This window comes from Erpetoichthys calabaricus, chromosome 3, assembly GCF_900747795.2.
Source record: "Erpetoichthys calabaricus chromosome 3, fErpCal1.3, whole genome shotgun sequence".
Classification (NCBI taxonomy): domain Eukaryota; kingdom Metazoa; phylum Chordata; class Cladistia; order Polypteriformes; family Polypteridae; genus Erpetoichthys; species Erpetoichthys calabaricus.
Genome location: NC_041396.2, coordinates 271,331,204 through 271,354,497, shown reverse-complemented (window position 1 = coordinate 271,354,497; position 23,294 = coordinate 271,331,204). Strand labels below are relative to the sequence as shown.

The 23,294-nt window shown below is 42.2% G+C and overlaps 1 protein-coding gene across 4 annotated transcripts in view; it reads left to right on the top strand.

Moving 5' to 3' along the window:
• Positions 1 to 23,294, top strand: part of LOC114648936 (disks large homolog 4) — a 745,247-nt gene that overhangs the window by 271,062 nt on the left and 450,891 nt on the right. The window contains exon 1 of one of the 4 annotated variants that reach the window (XM_028798287.2): positions 20,949 to 21,074. The exons of the other annotated variants lie outside the window; for them this stretch is intronic. Within the exon in view, the coding sequence (XP_028654120.1) occupies positions 21,033 to 21,074 (42 nt within the window). The 5' untranslated portion in view covers positions 20,949 to 21,032. Of the gene's footprint in view, positions 1 to 20,948; positions 21,075 to 23,294 lie in introns of those variants that run through there. 4 annotated transcript variants of the gene reach the window in all.

Genomic DNA, 23,294 nt, shown 5'->3' with positions numbered 1-23,294 from the left:
TGGAATTTATGATTTCTTTGTATTCTGTATGTTTTGGATATTTTGTATTCATTTGTTTCCAAATGCATTAATCAGTTACATTTAAAATGTTTCTTGAAAATGGGATTTTGGTGGTTCCTCTTTCTCTAAGTTAGGCATTACCTATTTAGGCTTTTTTTGTTTTTTTAGTCCTTTGGCCTAATGTCATTTTAAGCCTTTACTCCTTTTAGAGTCTGTAGGCCTTTGGTTCCATTTGAGCCTTTAGACCTAAATCATATCAAGCTCGATTTGTTTCAAGAATTATCACAGTTAGAGCCACAGGTTTCTATTTATGGTGGAGACCTGTTTCTTTCTGGAATTTCATCTTCTGCTTCGACTATCATTCCTCTTCTTTCTTTGACATCAGCCTGTTCTCTGACTGTGGTTTTGTCTGCTCTTCTGTCTTTATTTCATTCCCTTGCTAATTTATTCTTTTGGACACCTATCTTTTTTCAAGGATACCATAGCATTGTCCCACAGTTGAGAATGGCAGACACAAAATAATAAAGCACCAGGAGCAGGAAGTAAGAAAGAAAAATGTAGTCTGGGACAGGCAAGGTTTTGGAGCAAAAAGGCAATTTAAACCAAATACTTAAGCCCAAATCGGTACCCAAATTCTAAGACAAAATTCACACGCTAACTTCTAGCTCCCTAAGTCTAGCTATCCCAAAACTTGAACAAAGAGGCTTGTGCTCCACCGTCTTAAATACCTGCAGCATGATGGCATCACGTGACGCACACCTGGTGGAGCTCTTACTGACAGCAACATGGCCGCAATCAGCAGAAAACACACAAAGTGGCGACTCACGTCACTGGGACTGATCAACAAGATTTTGGCGCAGAAATGTCATAAAAATAATGGTTTAAAAAATACTGACTATTGCAAAATGCAAGGATGGGGAAAAATATGTGAAACATTATATTCTACACACCCCTAAACCTCCAAATCATGACATTTAACAGTTGTAAATTCACATTTTACATTTCCTACACTAAATCATTTAAAGTGAAATGAATAGTGTGAGCCGAAACGATCCACCTAAACTGAACTGAACTTGAACTTTTATTGCCAGGTAACAAAGCTGCTAGGAATTCCCCTTGGTGTTACATCCATACACATAATAAAGTACATAATATTAAACCACACAATGTACAATACATGACACCATCACATTATATGCAGTAGTATTGAAAAATACTTTACATAAAACATTAATTTATTCATTTTCGACAGCTTACCTGGGACCAGGTGGCAGTAAGGCCTGTACATCCTTTTCCTCAGCTGTACTTGCCAGCTAATTCTGTAGAATCCCAAGGCATTCGTAGGCCATCTGGGCGATTTAATCCTCCCAGTGAGCCTTGAGACTTCGCTAGACTCTCCTCATCTCTGTGAAACCTCAGCAAGTATGTGTCGAAGATGCATCCATATCAGATGCATAAACCACCTCAGTTGGCTCCACTCGACATGGAGGGTCACTGGCTCTACTCTGAGCCTCTCCCAGATGTCTGTGCTTCTCACCCTATCTCTAAGGGAGAGCCCAGCCACCAGCAGAAAAGCTCATTGTACCTGGGATCTCGTTCTTTTAGTCAACACTCAAAGCTCATGACCATAGGTGAAGGTAGGGCTCATAAACCTACTGGTAAATCAAGAGCTTTGACTTCTGGTTCAGTAATTTTTTCCCCATTAGGGATCGGTATAAGAACTACATGACTGCACTCACCACCCTCATCTGTCTGTTGATCTCACTATCCCTTTTTCCCTCACTCATGAACAAGATATTTAAACTTCTCTATTTGAGTTAGTGACTTACCTCCCACTATTAGAGAACAATCCACCTTTTTCCTACTAAGGCCTCAGACTAAGAAGTGCTGATCATCATCTCTGACGCTTCACACTTCACACCCCGATGAAGTCAACAGGACCACGTCATTTACAAAAACAAGTGAAACAATTCTAATGCTACTGACATGGACACCTTCACTTCCCTGGTTGTGCCTTGATGTCATGTCCATGAAACTCACAAACAGGATAGCAGACAAAGCACAGCGTTGGTGGAGTCCCACACCCACTGGGAACAGTGCTAATGTTTTTCCAAGTATGCAGACACTGCTCTAACTGTGATCATACATGGAACAGAGAGCGCTTATTAAGAGCCCTGGAGTCCCTATTCTCCCAGCACTTCCCAGTGAATCCCTCGAGGAATGCGGTCATACACCTTTTCTAAGTCCACAAACCTCATTTAGACTGATTGGGTGTACTCCAATGCCCCCTCCAGTGTCCTCATGACAGTAAGCCAGATAATCCTCCTCCCTCTTATATGATGCCTCGTCCCCATCTGTGATCACGCCAATGAGAGTGGTCTCATCAGCAAACTTTAGCAATTTAACAGTACAGAGAGGAAAAAGAAGAGTGGACAGAACACAGCCCTGAGAGGACCCTGTGCTAGGGGTCCGGAGCCCTGACTGATATTCTCCCATCTTCACTCCTTGATGTCTGTTCTCTAGAAGTTACAGATCCAGAGACATGTGGCATAGTCCACATTCATGCTGGGAACTTTTTCGTTTTCCTTCCAAACTTATTCTGCTAGGAATCAACCCTGTATTCTACCATTGCAGGGGTAACAGAAAATTTGTTAAATATGGGACCAGAAGAATAGACGTGAGTCAAAAAACAAGCAAAGATTCGTAACCAGAAAGACCAATATAAATTGTCCTCAAGCCAAAATTCAAAACCCTAAATTGTTGTCAAAATGCATAAAGCAGAGATCAACTAATTTCGTGAATGAGCAGGAAGTGTTTGTTGTGATCTCAATAGCCACAACCACAAGATGCCACTAGCCATGCACCTCTGGGTTGATTACCTGGCAACTCGGCAATTGGATGCAAATTAAAGTCAAATTTAGAATCCTGAATGTATTCAGAAACTACTTCAGCTAAGGTACAAAAAAAAAAAGTAAAAATACCCTGTTTGGGATTCAAGGGCCTAATCTACAACACGTTCTGGGAAACCCTGAGGAAATCCTTACAGACACTGGGAGGGTGGTGAGGCTTGGAATTGAACCCAGGTCTTCAGAACAGCTAAGATTGGCCTTTATTTTTACACTATTTATTAAATGACAGAATTTGAAGTCACGTTTAAATGAGGGGCAATAACTGTTCATCTTACCCTGCATCAGAGTGGAGGCTTTACTGGACACCAGAACTGATAACTCCTTCTACTCACCCAGGGCACAGTTTGCTTCCCAAAATGAAATGATGCCATCGGTATGCTAGTATCTGAGCTAGCACCTCCGCGGTCCGTCTTCACAATAATGTGTGCTACAGTTAGAACAAGTCAACTGTACAATAAACATGCATTTAACATCAATCAATGTATTCTCTGGTCATGTAAGTGTTCTCTATTGTATTTGTAGTGTCTTGTGCTTAGTATGGGTAACCTCTACTATGTTTCACGTACCTGATTGGACAGATCAAGTAAGATTTCATATGTCCATTTGTACAGAAGGCAAATGAAGAATCTTGAATCTTTTCATAAAGTAACCCCCCCACCCAAAACAATTTCTTCCTTGCGTATCTCCCACAGAATAGTGACAGTAGTGCAGTACCAGTAACAGATGATGAATGCAGTGCCCCACACTAAATACAAAATGAGACACTATATGAAAAGCACACCAGGTGTATTGTAAAATTACCGATGCGATTGGCTGTTGAGTAGGCCTTGTGACCTGAAGATAAACACACACACACACACAAACTTCGAAGGATTTCCAGCACCCGACTGCATCTTCCTGAGCAGTGCAGCAGCCACTAGCTGCTGCCTTAAAATAACTCACTGCTGAATACAAAGCCCCCGCTCAGTCTGCGTCGCTCCCCCGCTTCACACGCTCACCCTCGGAGGGAACTACGTGTGAAGTTAAACTTCCTTGCTTTTCGGCTTGAGTCGTGTCGCCCCCGTTCTGCAAATTCCAGCTATGTCAGGAGAGAGCACCCTGAGCAGCTTGTGTGTGACTCACCGATAGGTTTGTATTACTATGAACGTGGGGACAAACACTCCTGAAACAGGACTGGCGTGGGCAAGCTCTCAGTTTGGAAAGAGTCTCTACAAAATCAATTGGGTATATTTAAAGACTTAAAAATAGAACGGACCAATCTGTGATTTGCATATTTTAGATAAAAGCTACATGTAATTTAATCGTTTTTGGGACTGAAGTATAGAATTATAAATAATAAAGAGACAGATAGTCTGTGCCTGTTGATGCCCAATACCCCCCCAATTCACCCCAAATGCTGAACATGACTAAATGGCATTGCTAATGGATGAATGGGCAATTATCTGAGCTGTCTATTGTTTAAAACGTTCAATAAGTGTGTATTATGGATGCCTGTGAGTTCAGATGTAAAACTGTGGGATGCCTCTGTGCTTAAATTAATGGTGGTTTAACATTTGTAATAAAGAGAGTGGCTGGTTGTACTTTTTAATGTAAAGATGTTTAGACTTTATAAAGCAATAGTAGTGCTCTGTGCTTTGATTTGTGGATTATTGAAGCAGGTAAGATTTAAGAATGATGGTTAGTATGAGGTGGCACTTTGCTTCATTAGCGCCATGTGTGTTCCTAGTTGTGTTCATTGTGCTTTATAAAGCGCCTTGCCTGTTCTATAATGTAAGAATTAGGATCACTGTGTTCAGTTTTGACTTGCATTAGACAACTAGCATTCTTCAAGCCTGCTTCATCCAGTTCAGGGTGACAGGGAGCTGCTGCCTGGCCCAGAAACATTAGACAGTTAGCAGGAGTCAAAGTTGGATGGGGTGCCCATCCCACACACACTTGGCCAGCTTGCAATGTACATACCCTGAAGGCCTACAGGGGTGTGGGGGGACAAGCCACTCAAATGCCACACGCACAATTTGAACCCTGGACAGAGGGCTTAGGGGGCTTCTCTAAACATTCATCATCTTTGTATATTTTTCAGTCTGGTGCCATATTGTAATGTTATTTGCTTGCTGACAGTACTTGCTGCGAGTAGCGCTATAGATTGACCTAACATGGCAGAGCTGCATTTCATTAGCTGTGCGTGTTATTTAATTTTTCACTGCACTTCCGAGTTTTTCAGCTGCAAGTGCCATTTTAATTTCTCTCCAAAGTACCTTGCAGAAGTGAATGTTGCACATGGTGCTATGTAAAACAGTGTTAACACAATGTACTTGGCTTGTGTTGTCCAACTCTTATTTCTTTATTACGCTATAATTTTTTAGTCTGATCTTATATGGTGCTTGTGTTTGCTTTACAAAGCTCCTTATGATAGTGAATGCTACATACTGTAAGGCACTATATATAGTAAAGCAGATTAATTGATGCAGTGATACTACATCCTTGGTTTGACTTGTGCTACTCTTTATTTCTTTATTACACTGTACTTTTTCAGTGCAATCCTGTATGGTAATCGTGTTTGCTCTACAAAGATCCTTATGATGCTGAGTACTGCATTCTGTGTGGCGCTAGATAAAATACATAAAGTGATGTACTAATTCTGTATTGTTATTTTGTGCATTCATTGAGTTTTTTAATTATATTAGCTGATTTGTTCGGTTTCATAATATATTATTTACACTAAAACACTTGTGATGCTGAATGCTGCACATGGCATGATATACAGCAAAACTGATTAGCTGGTGCAGATATACCACATTCTTGTTTTAACTTGTGCTACTCTTTGAAATTTTTCATACTCATAGATTTGTTTCAGTTTGATACCGTATTGTTATTTTATTTGTGTTGTGACTGAGGAGTCCCAAAGCGTGCAAGTCCCACTCAAGGGGCGAACTGTCAAACCCGGCTGTAATGGGTGTGGTAGAAATTAACATATTAATAAAAGAAAGAAACGTATCCCCTACTAGGATAAGTCTGATGAAACCTCCTTGAGTCAAAAACCAGGTAGGAGGAAACTTGTCCGTTGTGTCTTTAATTATCTCTTCAGCTGTTGTGGTGTACAATTTAATAAATATTTTGTATGTCTTTGTTTGTAACTTAGGCAAAGCAATGTAATATTAGTATTTCATTAGTGAGAAGCATTCATGTTTACCCCCTAGGACTAAGTCAGCATAGTGAATTTTACGACAGGGTTGTTGGAAGTGCCTCAAACAAGTTTGGCAAGTAATTCTCTACAGGACTCTTTCAATCAACCCCCACAGGAAAGCCAGACTGCCTAGCTGGCAGGCATCACCTTAACAAATGGTTTTGGGGGCAGGTGTGAAGGTATTCTATCCCCCCATTGGTCTGAAGTATGGCTGTTTGGAATTGGTTTGTATCAGAAGCCTTTAAGTAATAAATAATAATAATAATTCATTACATTTATATAGCGCTTTTCTCAGTGCTCAAAGCGCTATCCTCACAGGGAGGAACCGGGAAGCGAACCCACAATCTTCCACAGTCTCCTTACTGCAAAGCATCAGCACTACCACTGCGCCACCTGTGAGGAAGTACCATGACGCCCTATTGGCTGTAGGGGTTGGACAGAAAATCTGTAAATTTTCTTGCTTTACCTCACCCCCTCTCTCTTACCAACATCAATGAAGAAGCATCTCACACACCATGAACTGAAAAAGACAACACAATGAAGAGCACAGCTCAGCAGCCACATTGAGACAGGCATGCGGCCTGTTCTGAAGAAAGCTGACCACCAATGATGCCTTAATTAGAGACATTTAAGTAACTAACAAGTCTGTGTGCCGCCTGAAACTACACATCAGCATTTATCAGGTTGTATGGTTGCCAATATTGAAATGTACTTTGCTTATTGTTATTATTTATGAATATTATAAATAATACATTATTTAAAGTGTAACTTAACTCCTGCTTGTCTTTTACTACACCGAATTGCCTGAGTTTATAAATGTAGAAGGGAAGGTGGGGAGAAGTTATATGGTACAATACCTTATAAACAGTGGTAAGTCTGGGAGATTTAGGGCATTCTGACAAAGGCTACATATCAATAATACAAAAGGGAAAGTAGAGTAATATATTACTCTACATAGACAAAACATCAGCAAATGCTTAAAGAGGGAGCATTCGTCACAGCACTCTGTGACAGAATGGTCAGAATATACACAACTGAATTTGCATACATATTCATCAAACATTTACTCTGATTGGTACAAAAGACATGAGGTGTTTTAAAACCAATTTTCATACCTCAGAGTAATAGTCTTATTTCTACTGTATTCTTGGTCCTTACAATACTTTCCTGTACTTCTCAAGTCCCTGCATACATGACCGGTCAAGTCTTACTGGGTACATGATAGTCAGCCAACTTCTTGAACCAATCTTGGTAGAATGTTCTTGTTCTTTGTTGTTCACTTGACCTTTATCTGGTTTCTTTATTTGCTTAGACTATACTTTTTAACCCTTTATGCTGCTTCTAAGATAGATGCTATATTTTAATGTGGAAAGCATATCAAAACAATTCATCCTAAATGACTATCTAACCACATAAGGACTAACCCCTAACCCAATTTTTCTTCCACTCAGGGGCAAACGCAGAACTTTATAAAAAAATAACAAGGTTTTATATCCACAAAAATTCTCTGTCGAATAGATGAGCACAAAGGGCATAAAGGATTTGCCCAAACAATAAGGCAAATACCAAGCAAACAGAGTCTCAAAAATCACAAATTCTATGAAAGATCAAAACATAGGACAGATGGTCAAAAATCACAGTAGAAACGCATAAACTCACCAAAACTGCCAAGCGCATTCGAATGAACCGCCAGGATCTGTGGGAGACCCTCCAGATTTGTAGGCCATTCAGATTTATAGATTGGCAGGTGGCTCCACCTCTTAAGGGGACAACCCACAAAACACACGAAACATAACCAATGTATCAGTACATGGACACAATTAAATAAACACAAGCAGTATTCAAGTAAAGGAAAGAATCTAATTTGGCTTCTGAATGTCAAGGGAGTGTCATTTGAATGTCACAATGGAGCTAAACTTTCTTGCAGACCATGCTGTCCCTTTATGGCCACAGTCTGCACTGATTGAAATTGATATTTCCAGTTGGATAATAGCTCAAGTCACAAAGCAGACATCTTCTCAAACTGGTTACACAAATAAAATTTCAGTTTACTCCAATGGCGTAAGCTCTTCGTGCAGTAAAGCACATTTAAAATGAGGGGGGCAAGTGACGTGCAGCAAGAAAGTATGGCCAAATATCTGCTAGAATTGAATGATGTCATTGAATCAACATGGACCAAAATCCTGAAGGAATCTTTCCAATCGTCTTATTGAATTCATGCCTCCAATAATTCAAGTTGTTTTTAGGCAGAAGTGGGACTTAAAAACAAGACCTCCTGCAGCTGGCTATCTTTAGGCCCATTACTTTTGTGTGAGAATTTTGGCTAAAGGCCCTGTCACATTACACAATATTTCCAGCGATTTTCTGTTACAGACTTAATTCACATTATCATAGCAAGTTGGGCCTGGTGGTTTGACATCGCCAGTAACTGCAAGATGAGAGATGAGAACCAATGAGCGTTCAGCTAGAAGTGCAGTGCATACAATGCAGCCACATATAGTGAATCCGGAAAGTATTCACAGTGCATCACTTTTTACACATTTTGTTATATTATACAGCCTTATTCCAAAATGGATTAAATTCATTTTTTTCCTCAGAATTCTACACACAACACCCCATAATGACAACGTGAAAAAAGTTTTCTTGAGGTTTTTGCAAATTTATTAAAAATAAAAAAACTGAGAAATCCCATGTACATAAGTACTCACAGCCTTTGCTCAATACTTTGTCGATGCACCTTTGGCAGCAATTACAGCCTCAAGTCTTGTTGAATATGATGCCACAAGCTTGGCACACCTATCCTTGGCCAGTTTTGCCCATTCCTCTTTGCAGCACCTCTCAAGCTCCATCAGGTTGGATGGGAAGCGTCGGTGCACAGCCATTTTAAGATCTCTCCAGAGATTTTCAATCGGATTCAAGTCTGGGCTCTGGCTGGGCCACTCAAGGACATTCACAGAGTTGTTCTGAAGCCACTCCTTTGATATCTTGGCTGTGTGCTTAGGGTCGTTGTCCTGCTGAAAGATGAACCATCGCCCAAGTCTGAGGTCAAGAGCACTCTGGAGCAGGTTTTCATCCAGGATATCTCTTTACATTGCAGCAGTCATCTTTCCCTTTATCCTGACTAGTCTCCCAGTTCCTGCCACTGAAAAACATCCCCACAGCATGATGCTGCCACCACCATGCTTCACTGTAGGGATGGTATTGGCCTGGTGATGAGCGGTGCCTGGTTTCCTCCAAACGTGACGCCTGGCATTCACACCAAAGAGTTCAATCTTTGTCTCATCAGATCAGAGAATTTTCTTTCTCATGGTCTGAGAGTCCTTCAGGTGCCTTTTGGCAAACTCCAGGCGGGCTGCCATGTGCCTTTTACTAAGGAGTGGTTTCCATCTGGCCACTCTACCATACAGACCTGATTGGTGGATTGCTGCAGAGATGGTTGTCCTTCTGGAAGGTTCTCCTCTCTCCACAGAGGACCTCTGGAGCTCTGACAGAGTGACCATCAGGTTCTTAGTCACCTCCCTGACTAAGGCCCTTCTCCCCCGATCGCTCAGTTTAGATGGCCGGCCAGCTCTAGGAAGAGTCCTGGTGGTTTCAAACTTCTTCCACTTACGGATGATGGAGGCCACTGTGCTCATTGGGACCTTCAAAGCAGCAGAAATTTTTCTGTAACCTTCCCCAGATTTGTGCCTCGAGACAATCCTGTCTCGGAGGTCTACAGACAATTCCTTTGACTTCATGCTTGGTTTGTGCTCTGACATGAACTGTCAACTGTGGGACCTTATATAGACAGGTGTGTGCCTTTCCAAATCATGTCCAGTTGACTGAATTTACCACAGGTGGACTCCATTTAAGCTGCAGAAACATCTCAAGGATGATCAGGGGAAACAGGATGCACCTGAGCTCAATTTTGAGCTTCACGGCAAAGGCTGTGAATACTTATGTACATGTGCTTTTTCAATTTTTTTATTTTTAATAAATTTGCAAAAACCTCAAGTAAACTTTTTTCATGTTGTCATTATGGGGTGTTGTGTGTAGAATTCTGAGGAAAAAATGAATTTAATCCGTTTTGGAATAAGGCTGTAACATAACAAAATGTGGAAAAAGTGATGTGCTGTGAATACTTTCTGGATGCACTGTAGGTGTTTTTGATCTTGTCTGTCTAATGTCTCATGCATTATGTACCATGAAAAAAAGAAAATTGTGGCAGAACTATTCTATCTAAAGACTTTGTAGAATGCTAGCTCATCTGGCACCATGCTATTGGATGTCAGAAATATCTTGTGAAATGAAATATGAAACTGTGCTGGAAGGTCACCATACCAATTCGCGATATCGTATGATACCATAGTCATGTAATCTGACATCCTTGGGCAATGCAGTTGTCAAGTTTGACATCCCCCTGGACTAGATGTTGTGTAATGTGTCACCGGCTGAAATCACACTGTGCTATTACACACTTGGAGGTGTTACGACTTCTGTCATCTCTCTTTGAATTGCCTTTCTCAAGGTTTACTTCATTTTTTCCCTACAAGGGTTTTTTTTTTGAGAGATTTTTCCTTGTCTTAGAGCAGGGGTTGGCAAAGTTGTTCCTGGAGGGCCACAGTGGCTGCAGGTTTTTGTTCCAACCCAACTGCTGAATAAGAAGCTCTTACAGTATTGCTCAAGTAACACTTGCTCATTAAGGTTCCTTATTGCTTATGTTATTGTTATACAGAGCTGTATTCTCAGATTTTAATTGGTCCTTATTAGCAATAAGAGGTAAACGACAAAAGAAACCAGTAGGTCTCCATTTAGCTTGTTTCCATTTACACCCGTGTGTATTTATCGTGTACTATTTGGTTTAATCAAATACTTGGAAGGAAAGTGAGGAGAAAAAAGCGAAGGACTGAGAATTACTCCTCCGTTTTAGACTTGGAGGATATCCTTAGAGAAAGGAAAACAAAAATCTAGGATAAGAGAATGACTTGAAATGGCAGAGTTAAAGCACCATAACAAGTCATGAAATTAATTTATTGGCAAGGATTGTTTTCTAAATAAGCAATTGAGTTGGAACAAAAACCTGCAGCTACTGCGGCGCCCCAGGATTGACTTTGCCCACCCCTGTCTCAGAGGGTCAAGGCTGGGGAGCTGTCAAAAGGCAGGGCCTGTTAATGCCCATTGTAGCACTTCTTGTATAATTTTGGGCTGTACAAACATAAATTGTATTGTATTGTATTGTATTCCCTAGCCAGGAAGGTCACTGGGCAATGGCACCAAACCATGGTAAAGGATTTGGAGAGCAGAAGGGGAATGGAACAGAAACCAAAAAAGAATAACAAGTGTCGATGGACCTTTTTAGAGATGTCTGTCTCAGCAGAGAGGAATAAAGCCTGTCTGCAGTATGTCAGCTACAGATGATAAAGAAAAGAGTATGGGATCACTCACACCAAACAGACATCCAGCAGGCGGGTGTCCAGAGATGATAAGCATTTATTTATAGAACACATTTCCTCCAAACAAGTAGCACAAAGTGCTTTATAAATAATGTCATCAAAGTTTACAGTTTCAACACCAAATAAAGGGTATAAATTGAGAAATCCCTAATGGAGGTGACTAAAAATGAAATCACAGATGATTTCAAGTAATAGCCAGGTAGGAGAGGAAAACAAAAACTCCAGCTGGCAAGGAAGCTTTAGGAAATAAATCTCTTCCTTGTTCTAAACACAAAAACCACCCAGCCTCCCCTGGACATACATGTGGCAACTTAATTTAATATGATCTGTGTGTGATTCAGGATTTGCTGCTGCATGTGTCATCACAGGGGTAGCGTCCTTCGTCCTTTTCAGCATCAGTGGCTGCTGCATGGCACTTTCGCCAGGTGATGGTGGCACAGAGCACCTACACAAAATATCAGAAGTAGAAAACAAACCCAAAGGAGGTTAATACACTGCAAAAAATGAAATCTAAGCAAGTGGAAAAGTATTTATATCATGACATTAAATCTTGTTTTCCTTATTGTAAGAATTATTGTAATATTATTATCAAATAATCTGTTGCCACAGACGGCCGGGAAGCCTCTTCACTGAAAGCACCGGGGGAGCAAGTGTGGGCAGCACAGTACCTCCCCTGGAACATTAGATAGCAGCCCCCATGGGTTCATGGGAGTTGGAGTTATCTACCACCCTGTTGGGATCCGGGGGTGCCACCAGGGGGTGCTGAAACAGCTGCTGAGCCCTCTTGGGTGGGTTTTCCACCACACCCGGAAATGCTGCCAGAAGTAGGTCAACGAGCACCTGGAACACTTCTGGGGGGTGTTATAAAAGGAGCCAGTAGTCACCACTCCGGGAGCCAGAGTCGGGAGGAGGGAGACAAAGCTTGCTGAGGAGGAGTGAAGGAGGAAAAAGAAGAAGGAGAAAAACAGTGTGCATTGTGGTGTTGGTGATTGTGGGACTGTGTTGTGCCTGTGGGAAACGAGGAAGGCGTTTCCCACAAGGTAAAGAAAAATAAAACATTTTTGTTTTTATAAGTGTGCCTCTGTGTCGGGTTAAGCGCTGGTATAGTGACATTGTCACACTGTACGATTATTTAGTAAATTTTGCTTAACCCATTGGCAATTTTTTTTTTGCTAAATAAAAAACAAAACAACTGTCATTTAAAGTTTTTTTTTGGTCTAGTTTTTGCATAAGCATTTTTTTCAGTGTAGAAACTGAAAACAATATTTGATTTCCAGGAAAAAGCCATACCTGCTGTTGTTAACAAAAGCACAGTTGTGCAGTATTCATTTTAAAATCTTACACTAAATCTGCTACCATTAAATTATAAGAGCCAGATTTAAAAATTGAGTTTTAACAGATTTTTTTAATGTTCAACACTGTGGTATAGTGGAGAAGGTTTTGGAGTGTAAGCTCTGAGATTGTGGGTGCACACCCTGCTGCTGCCACAGTGTGATCGTGAGCAGGTCACTTCACTTACCTGTGCTTCAATTGGAAAAACAAATGAAATGTAACCAATTGTATGTCAATTTACGTTGGATAAATACATCAGTCAAATAATAAGTAAAAAAAATAGTAATAATAATGCTAGGTTGACATATCTCTACTGGAAAATTATTCCAGATTTCTGCTTCATAAAAGCAAAAGCCACCTTATGAGTTGTTTCATTCTTCATTCTCAAAACATTGAGCAAGCCATTTACTGAAGTTTTTTTTTCCAAACTCAGGTGGCTTCTTGTGTAGCACTGGCTATTGGGGTTAACCAGCACCTTTTGGTCCAGTCAAGCCCCCAGGTGGCTCCCCTAAAGTGCCCACATGGCTCATTCAGCCATGATTAATCTACATTAACGGACTGGAATGGCACCCGTCTAGGACTGGTTTCTGAAGCTATTGAGATAGCTTCCAATCTCTCTCTGTGTAAGAATGAGTAGATTTAAAACTTGAATGAATGACTAACTTTAGAGTACATTTAATATCTAAACAACCGTTAAGAGAAGAGTTCCAAATCAATGGAGATAAGGTTGAAGATGTGCAAGAGAAGGTTCGTATATCTTGGCAGCACAGCAAAAACAGGAGAAAATGTGCAGAACTGAAACAAGAAAGCAGACATTGCATTTACCAAGCTGTGCAGTATATGGTCAGGTCAGGTTGCGGGGGCATGCACTGGTACAATGCATTGACACACCCATCACATGGCAAAACAGCTCAGGATCCTTGTTGGCAACCCCCCAGGCAGACATGCAGTCCAGTCACACCCTCTGGAAATGACCCTCTATCTGCCACAGCCAGGTGTTATGCGGTCGTCCCCTTGGCCTGGTCCACCCATTCGGGTCCTCAACAATGAGCATCCTGTGAGCTGGGTCACCTTTGGGGAATCACACCACATGGCCATAGTGCTGTAACTGATGCTCCCTCACAATGCAGGTAATGTGCTTCATCCAGGACTCCATGAGCAACCGCTCATTTGACACAAAGTCAAACCAGCAGTACCCAAGGATTCTCTGTAGAGACACAGTACCAAAGGAGTCCAGTCTTCATCTCAGGTCACTGGTTAGCGTCCATGTCTCACAACCATATAGCAAGACAGGAAGACTCTAAAGACTTGGACCTTTGTCCTTTTGCATAGATATCGGGAGCGCCACACACCCCTCTCCAGCGACCTCATGACCCCCCATGCTCTCCCAATCCATCTACTGACTTCACAGGAAGAGTCACCAGAGACATGAATGTCACTGCCGAGGTAAGTAAACCTCTCGACAAGGTCGACACTCTCTCCGCAGACAGACACACTGCTGATGATGGCTGTGCCCAAAGGGCCAGACTAACGTGGCAAATTTATGATCATTTTCCATCCAGCCTCCAGAAACAAGCGATGGTGCCTTTAACAGTGGGCACTATTTCAAAGCTCTGTAACCACTTTTTTAAAGGCAGCAACAAATTAAATAATCAAGCAACAACCAAAAAATAAAAATCAAAATGCAGGTCTGAAAGATACTAAAAAGTAGACTTGGCTTATTTTGTTAAGTTTGATATTTGTCAGAACATTTGAACAAGACGGACCTGCACCCTAAAATGATAGAAAGAACCAGGATACCAAGTGTCTGCCCATTACCAGAGGCAATAAAAACCCAAAGCTGGGGCTACTGCACCAATAGTGGTGTTATAATGAAGCTTCAGCCTCAGTTCAGCGTCACGTCCCCAGCTCCCACCTTGAGCCCCCAAAAGCCTGTTCACGTGCCCTTCTAGGACTCTCCGGATCTTTCACTCTCCATGTCTCTCCTTGCTCTTGTCCCCCCCACTCCTGCATGACTCATACGAGGCTGAAGAGGGGAGGGAATTGCGAGGGGAAGAGCAGAAATGCTAGCAAGCCTTGATGACTAAAGCAGAACGTCTAAAAGCGTAGGTAGACCCGCACTGTCAACATGCAATTCTAATTCAAAGGTGCTTTATTGGTGTGACATAAGCTATTTAACAATCATTGAGAAAATAAAGCAGAAAATCATGGAATGTGACAAAAATAACACCGGTGAAACACTGCCATAAATTACATTAACATCTAAGAACATAACATGGCTACACTCAGGCTCGGCTCCTCTGCTTTTATTTCCGTGCCTTGCTGTGTCGCACTCAGCCGCTCTGTTCACTCCTTTTAAAATTCATATTCAAATGTGCTTTACTGGCATCATAGTGATACTAGCAAAAAAAATCTAAACTTTCTTCAATGTACGTTTATTAGTAGACATTTTAATTAAATATTAATAACATATGCATCTGCCTATACATGAATGTGTCTCCAAATCTGCAATGAGTATCAGGAGGGCTTAAAACTAGAAAGTGTGCTCAAAATTTATAGCAGGAATGCAAATCAGCTCCCCAGTAGGGCTCATCTCAGTCACTGAACCCTATATAAATGGCCAAAATAAAGGGAATTTAGTAAAATAATGTGTAATACAAAATAAAGGGAATTGACTATTAGCTGCCTGCTTATCTGACCTTATCTATCAGGTTTTCCTCCTTCCTCTACCTTTCTCATATTTAACTCTGGCCTCAGTTTCTCCCACCAGCTGAATCGCTGTCCAATTTCCACCCATCCCTGAGTTTCAGGGCTTTGTGGCTGCTGGGCAAAAGGGGTCTTTAAGTTGTAACTAAAGTCTACTTCTGGGACTGCCCTCAGATAAACTTCTGAGCTGTGGAACACCTGAGGTCCTTCCCCTAGCATTGTCTCTCAAATGTCTCTCCAATTCCAAAGTCTAGCTCCCCATGAAAGGACCAAGTAACCCTCAGATCAGCTGTCCAGTACGGTGGGCATCATGGTAACATGCAGCATAACCTGCCTCCCTTCTGCCATCTACTGGGCAGCTTGTTTCATTTTAGTATGAGTCTGTCACTGTACTCCCACCATTAAAGCATCCCCTTGTGGAGATGATCTGACTAAACCAACACCTCCAGACCAGTAATCTCATGTCACTGTCATGCCTGACTTCAACACCCCTGAAATTCCAGCAAGCTCAACCACAGCTGGGTCTCCTTCCACATCATGTATGCATGTTACAGTATGGTATGCGGTCAAATCTCAACCTCCAGAAATGACCGTCTATCTGCCGCAGCAAGGTGTTACATGGGTGTCCCCTTGGCCTGGTCCAGCCACTCGGATGCTCAACAATGAGGATCCAGGGCTGCTTATTAAATTGTGCCCGGTGTTGCTGGGATAGGCTGCACCTTCTGTCCTGCTGCCGTGATGGAAAAGGCTCATCCAAAACAACAAAGCAATAAATGCATATTTTTATAAAAGGGCATATTCCCCAGTACTTGAGTTTCCCTGCTTCTGCTTTAAGAGTCAGCTAGGTGCCTCTTTCAAAAATGGCTCCCATAAAAATGAATCTAAACTGGCACAACAGGAGTGTTCAAAATCATAAAGGATGGATGCCCATTCTTGCAATGTGTCTACCAAAAGTGATATTATACAAGGGCCTATTACAAGTACACTTCACATTTTATGATTAAACAGCGTTGAAACATGGTGAATTGAATTGGCCATTTTTGACACTGGTCAACAGAGGAAGACTCTTTAATGTCAACATGAAAACAGATGTCACGTAACAATAAAATGTGAAAACTCCCAAGGGGGTGAATACTTTTTATAGGTGTTGTAAAGGTAACTTTAGACCTGTCTGTGGCATGGCTGGTGAAGCATCAGCCAGTGTCAATTTACAAAAAGCTCAACAGGCTGGCGGGCCCCCATTAAACCTCTGAGGATGAAGGATATGCAGGTAACGTCCAAGCATTGTTGGAAGGAACAGTGATGCAGTGCCAGTGTCAGTTCATTGCTGCAGAGCACTACATTCAACAACCGGCTGCTGTTGTCTTGCGGGAAGGCCAATAGGGTCAGCAATGGATCGTTAACTGGGAGTAAATGATGCCAAACACCAAAACCAAGCCAAATGACCCAACCAATGGTAGAAATGAGATTCCCTAAGCAAAGCTTTATTTCATCAACCACACTTTGTTTCGTATTTATTTAAAAACTTGGATGCTGTGAGGTGCACTCCTTATGTAGGCAATGTGGTGCAGTAGTTAAGGCTTTGGACTTCAAACCCTGAGGTTCAAAGCCCACTTCCGACACTGTGTGATCCTGAGCAAGTCACTTGACCTGCCTGTGCAAAACCAAAAGAATTGTAACCAATTGTATCAAAAACGTTGTAAGTCACTTTGGATAAAGGTGTCAGCCAAATAAGTAAATATAAAAACTCTGGTTCTAATTGGCACCTTTTACTGGGTTGTGCAGCTACTTGGAAACCCTTTGCTTGACAACAGACCATTTAATTCTGGGAAAGATTCTCGTCATTGGTACTTTGGGCTTTGAAAAGGTTCCTAATGTGCAGACAAAACAGAACTCTTTAATGTCTAGTAGCATACCTGGCAGGATACGACACATCATGAAAACCTGATCTTAGAATGTGTAATTGCATACAGCAAGAGACCTTTTAAAATCAGAAACTGACTGGCATTTCAAAAATCTGTTATTATCTGTTCATAGTTATTTGTGGAGCCTGTTACAGGTCTAAATAAATAAAGGTTCTTTCTAGAATCTTCATGTGGATTTTTTTTAGGGAACAAAAATGGTTCCCTAATGGCATCACACTGAAGAGCCACTATGAGAGTGTGGGGACTGCCAGCTAATATAAGTAAAGAAACTGACATCACAAAGAGCATCATCACCATACAAAATGGTGGCCAATGTGGTAGAACAGAGAAAAGAAATGTAGGAATGGTACCGGTGACCCTGTAAATGGAAAGGTGGCTTTGAAAATGGATGGATTGTTTTATCTACATTAGTGGCACGGAATGGCACCCCGTCTAGGACTAATTTCTGAAGCTACTGAGATAGCTTCCAACCTCTCCCTGTGTAAGAATGAGTAGATTTAAAAATTGAATGAATGACTAACTTTAGAGTAAATTTAGTATGTCTAAATACACCGTTAAGAGAAGAGTTCCAAATCAATGGAGATAAGGTTGAAGATGTGTAAGAGAAGATTTGTATGTCTTGGCAGTACAGTGGCAAAAACAGGAGAAAATGTGCAGAACTGAAACAAGAAAGCGGACACTGCATTTACCAAGCTGTGCATTATATGGTCAGGTCAGGTTGGGGAGCATGCACTGGTATAGCATGTTGATGCAGCCACCACATAATGAAACAACTGGGGATCCTGGTTGGTAACCCCTCAGGCAGACACACGGCCCAGTCCCACCCTCCAGAAATGACCCTCTATTTGCCGCAGCCAGGTGTTTTACATGGGTGTCCCCTTGGCCTGATCCAGCCACTCGGGCGCTCAACAATGAGGATCCTGTGAGCCAGATCACCCTTGGTGAACCGTGCCACATGGCCGTAGTGCCGTAACTGATGCTCCCTCACAATGCAGGTAATGTGCCTCGTTCAGGACTCCATGAGCAACCGCTCATTCGACAAAGTCAAACCCAAGGTACCCAAGGATTCTCCAAAGAGACACAGTACCGAAGGAGTCCAGTCTTTGTCTCAGGTCACTGGATAGCGTCCATGTCTCACAACCATATAGCAAGCAGGAAGCATATCAGGAGTGCCACACACTCCTGTTCAGCGACCCCATGACCCCACATGCTCTCTCAATCCATCTACTGACTTCACAGGAAGAGTCACCAGAGATATGAGTGTTGCTGCAGAGGTAAGTAAACCTCTTGACAAGGTCAACACTCTCTCTGCAGACAGACAAACTGCTGATGGCGGTGCCTAAGATGTCTTTAAAGGCCTGGATCTTGGTTTTACTCAGGACACTCGCAAGCCCAGACACTCAGACTCCTCACTCAGTCTCTCAAGTGCCCCGATCAGAGCCTCCATTGACTCTGCGAAGCTCACAGCATCATCGGGAAAGTCAAGATCAATGAATCTTTCTTCATCAACAGATGCCCCACAGCCGCTAGACCCCATGACCCTGCCCAACACCCAGTCCATGCAGGTATTGAACAGAGTAGCAGCAAAGAACACACTCCTGACAAACTCCAGAATCAATTAGGAAAAATGCAGAGGTTCTGCCTCCACTCTACACAGCACTCAAAGTACCAGTGTACAGGCCGGCCATGATATCTAGCAACCTGTTCGCATTATGAAGGGTATAGGGGAAAGCCCTCTGGAGCCCCATCCCCAGAACAGTCAAAACTGTTGGAGAGCCAGTGGGGTCAGGTCTGTTGGGGATCAGAACTGGTGTGATGCTGAGGCGCCCCCTGATGCACAGCAGCACTCGGGTCCCAATTTGAGGCAGGTGCCTATTTGGGTAGGAGCGTTGAACGTCTTGAACTCTTGGTCTTCCCTGATATATTCCCCTCAAGGTTGCAGTATATAGACAAGGAGTAATATATCAAGGAAGACCAAGAGAGCAGACATTACTGTACAGCTCCGAAACATGGCATATGACAAGTCAAAGTATTCAGAATCTGCAAGTGTTTATTAATAGATGTTCATGAAGGATTATTAGAGATTACCAGAGACAACAAACAATACAGAACTTCTCTTGCAGGCAAATGAAGAAAGTATAGAAGTGCTTATCAGGAGAACAAAATGGAGATGACTGTGGCGTACACTGCAGAAAGAGGCTCAGTCAGTTGAATGGAAGGTCTAGGACTGGGAAATCAAGGAGCAGAGGGAGACTGGAGATGACCTGGAGGCAGCAAGATTAGGAAAGACATGGAGCGAAGTCACGGTACTGGCTAGAAACAGGACAAGGTGAAGTTGCTTCAACCTATGCCCCACCTAGAAGCAAAAGGGAAAAGGGGGAAGTTATTATATTTATCAATCAGTTATCCATTTTCTAAACATTTTTTTTCATTGCAATCTGTTTTCCAGCCAGAGTCATGCCCAGTAGCATTGGGGACAGGATAAGAGCCTACCCTGATGGAATGCCAGTCCATCACAGGGCACACTCACGCCACATCCACACTATGGGCTAGTGTAGGTTCTTAACTTCACCTAACTAGCGTGTTTTTGGGATGCAGGTGGAAGGAATATGGCAGTATACCGAGAAAAATGGACATATAGGCACAGGAACATTGTGCAACACATCACTGGTAATCTGACTGAAGAAATACTAACCAGTTTGCCACCATGTTGCCAATGTAATAGCAACAATATGCAGCTAAAATGTATCAATGGAGCAAATATTTACCCATGCACATACGTCACATCGGCTGTCATATCCCCCCCTCTCTTGCTCAGCCGATCTCTCGTTTTGCTCGCTCCCTCATTCACATTCTCTCTCTATCTTTCTCTCTCTTTTATAATAATCAGTAGCTAAATTTTCTAAATGGAAGAAATATTTGCCCATAAAGCAGCTCATCTGTTCAGTTGTCATTTTGCTCTCTGTCTCTCTCTTGCTTGCCCACTCACTCACTCTCTCTCTCTCTCTCTCTCTCTCTCTCTCTCTCTCTCTCTCTCTCTCTCTCTCTCTCTCTCACTCTCTCTCGCTCTCTCTCTCTCTCTCTCTCTCTCTCTCTCTCTCTCTCTCTCTCTCTCTCTCGCACAGCCAGTCACTCCCCTCTCTCTCTCTCTCTCTCTCTCTCTGCTTGCTCACTCACTCACCGCCAGCCTCTCCCCCACACCCCTTCCTTCTCCACACACATTCATACATCCACCGTGAATCAGAGCTCCGTTTTCTGTTGGAATACAGTGTCGCGTGTTATTAATTCAGAGACCCAACCAAAAAAGAATGCTGATGCGTTTTCTTTGCCAAGTTGCATAGCCTTCAGCACACGCAGAGCTACTGACGGGCTTGCCTCTCCCCCATCCCCTTACCCTAAACCTGAGGGTTTTTTTTTTTTTTTTTTTACTTTATTATTAATACTTTTTTTTTTTAATCCACCCCCTGAAAAAGCGCTCCCCATCCCTACCACTAGCAACTACCCATCCTGGGGAACGTCTTTTTTTTTTTTTTTTTTTTGACTAATGAAGGGGAGAACGAAATTGATGTCCCTCTGCACGTGCGTGGTAGGTTTCTTTCGCAGACTCTTTACGCTCATTAAGGGTGCATGTGCAAGCATGCGTGTGAATGCCTCTGTGCAGATCAGCAGCCGGGGCTGGGTGTGGATGTGAACGTGGGTACGGGTGTGCACGGAGGCACCTTGTGGTGGATGGCAAGAGTCGTGCAGGTACAGGAGGATTGTGTGGGATGACTTTGGGGCTTGGTGCTGCTCTTTTTCATGGCATTGGGTGTTTGGAAAGTTGCAGAGCAGGAGGTTCGTCTAAGGTCTGCGCTATATGACAGCTCGGTCACTTTTCTATTTATTTTCCTGTACAAAAAGGGTTAAACGCTGCTTCATTTGGTTATGATCACTCCATCTCTTTTCAGCAGTGTGCTTTTTCTAGTTGTGTTGTGAAGCAAAGGTCTATGACTGCCTCAGAGTTAGATTTCCTGCTGATTGTGTGTGTGAGCGTGTGTGTGTTTTTGTGCGTGTGAGTAATACTGCATCATGCAACTGGACCTCACATACAGCTTTTTCTTTCCCATCATTTGGTGCTTCATTCTAAGGCCTTCTGCTGCTTAAAAGGAACTCCCATCTGTCTTTTTGAACCATGACATTTTTTAATGCACGTGTCCTTTATCGGCCTCTTTTCTATATACGGTACATTGGCTGACATCCCGATTGTGGACATTGAGTCATCAGTTTATTACACAGTCTACTGTGGGCCATCGATAAGTTCCATGATAGAACTGGGCATTCAGAACCCTGTCATGTGCTTGTGACATCTTTAGGACAATCATGATACTTAAGCTATGCCTATTATGGCACCCAGGGCACCCTTAGGCCCTGTTATGGTCACTGAAATCGCCTCCCATTTAAATAGAGCACTTGAGCCATCCTGTCATCCAGTTATTCTATGTGGGTTATTTGGTTCTCAAACTAGCCACCCTCGAGCACCATTAAGTGTATTCAGGCCATGCTCAGATAAAATGAGGATATCTTGGCTAATTCATTTTCCCACATGGACTTGGCCATATTCTGCTCCCATTAGGTTCAAGCTCAGTCCTTAAGTTCCAGCAAGGTACTTGAGGCATCCTCTGTTGAATCCATTAATGTACTTAGGCAAATGGTAGATCAAATTATATTATGTGAACCATCCTCAGGTCCTGTCATGGTGGCTGGGTTATCATCCGGTCCTATTAATAGGCTTAGACTACTGGTAGATACCATTCGGATCTCTGGGATATCTTCAATTGCCTTACAGTGGCTGGACTACCATTAGACATTATTGGGGTATTTACGGACAGTCATCAAGTTCTATATAGGCATTTGTGAACTTCAGATTGCTTGAGCAGTCCCTGTGTTAAATATGCTACTGTATCTCTGCTATTCTTAGGACCTTTTATGATTCATGGAACATCCTCAAGTTCCATCATGGTATGCGGACAATGCTTGGATCAATTTTATGATATTGTTAGGGTTATAGAAAGGAATTAGTTTTTGGTGATCAATCAGTTGGACCTATAATAAAATATATTTTATGGAGGGGGTCATACCCAAATCACCCTTTCTCCCCACAGCTATGCTTATGGATGCCGGGGTCATTTCAGCTCTCCTCAAGTCCCGTGCAGGATGGATCATTCTGTTTGCCGGATCTATTATCAGGTTACATTAAGACATTTTGGAAATTTGTGCTTTAAATATTCAATTCATTTCATTTTTTTGTAGATACCAGCTATTCCTAGGGTTAGTTTAAATTACTTGGTTGCCCTCGTGTCGCAATCTCAGCTCAAATCATGCTACCTAATTCTGTCTTTCATTTCTCACCTAAGAGCCATCGTTAGGTCTCATCAGGGTACCCGGCAATCCTTATGTCAGATCTCTGCAAAATTCTCTTGTACTGTTTAGACACTTGTGTAACAGTTTGGTCAAGTAGGCCTACCTGGGCTACCATCAGGTTGTGTTTGAGTACTTAGACAAACGTTTAGTCAAATAATCATACATGGACACTCATTGTGTCACTTTAGCAAATGTGGACTGTGCTTCCATGTTTTTACTGGCACTGGGCTGGGTGATACTTCAATGTAGGACTTTTCAATATTCAGGTACCATCTGGGAAACCTGTTGTAATTCTTAGTTTTGGCTTATGCTCTTGTGACTTCTGAAGAAATTTCTGTAATATTTCTCAACTTAAGCAATACTTTTATTTTTTCTTGTCAGGTTTTGGACACAATTTTGCAATGTC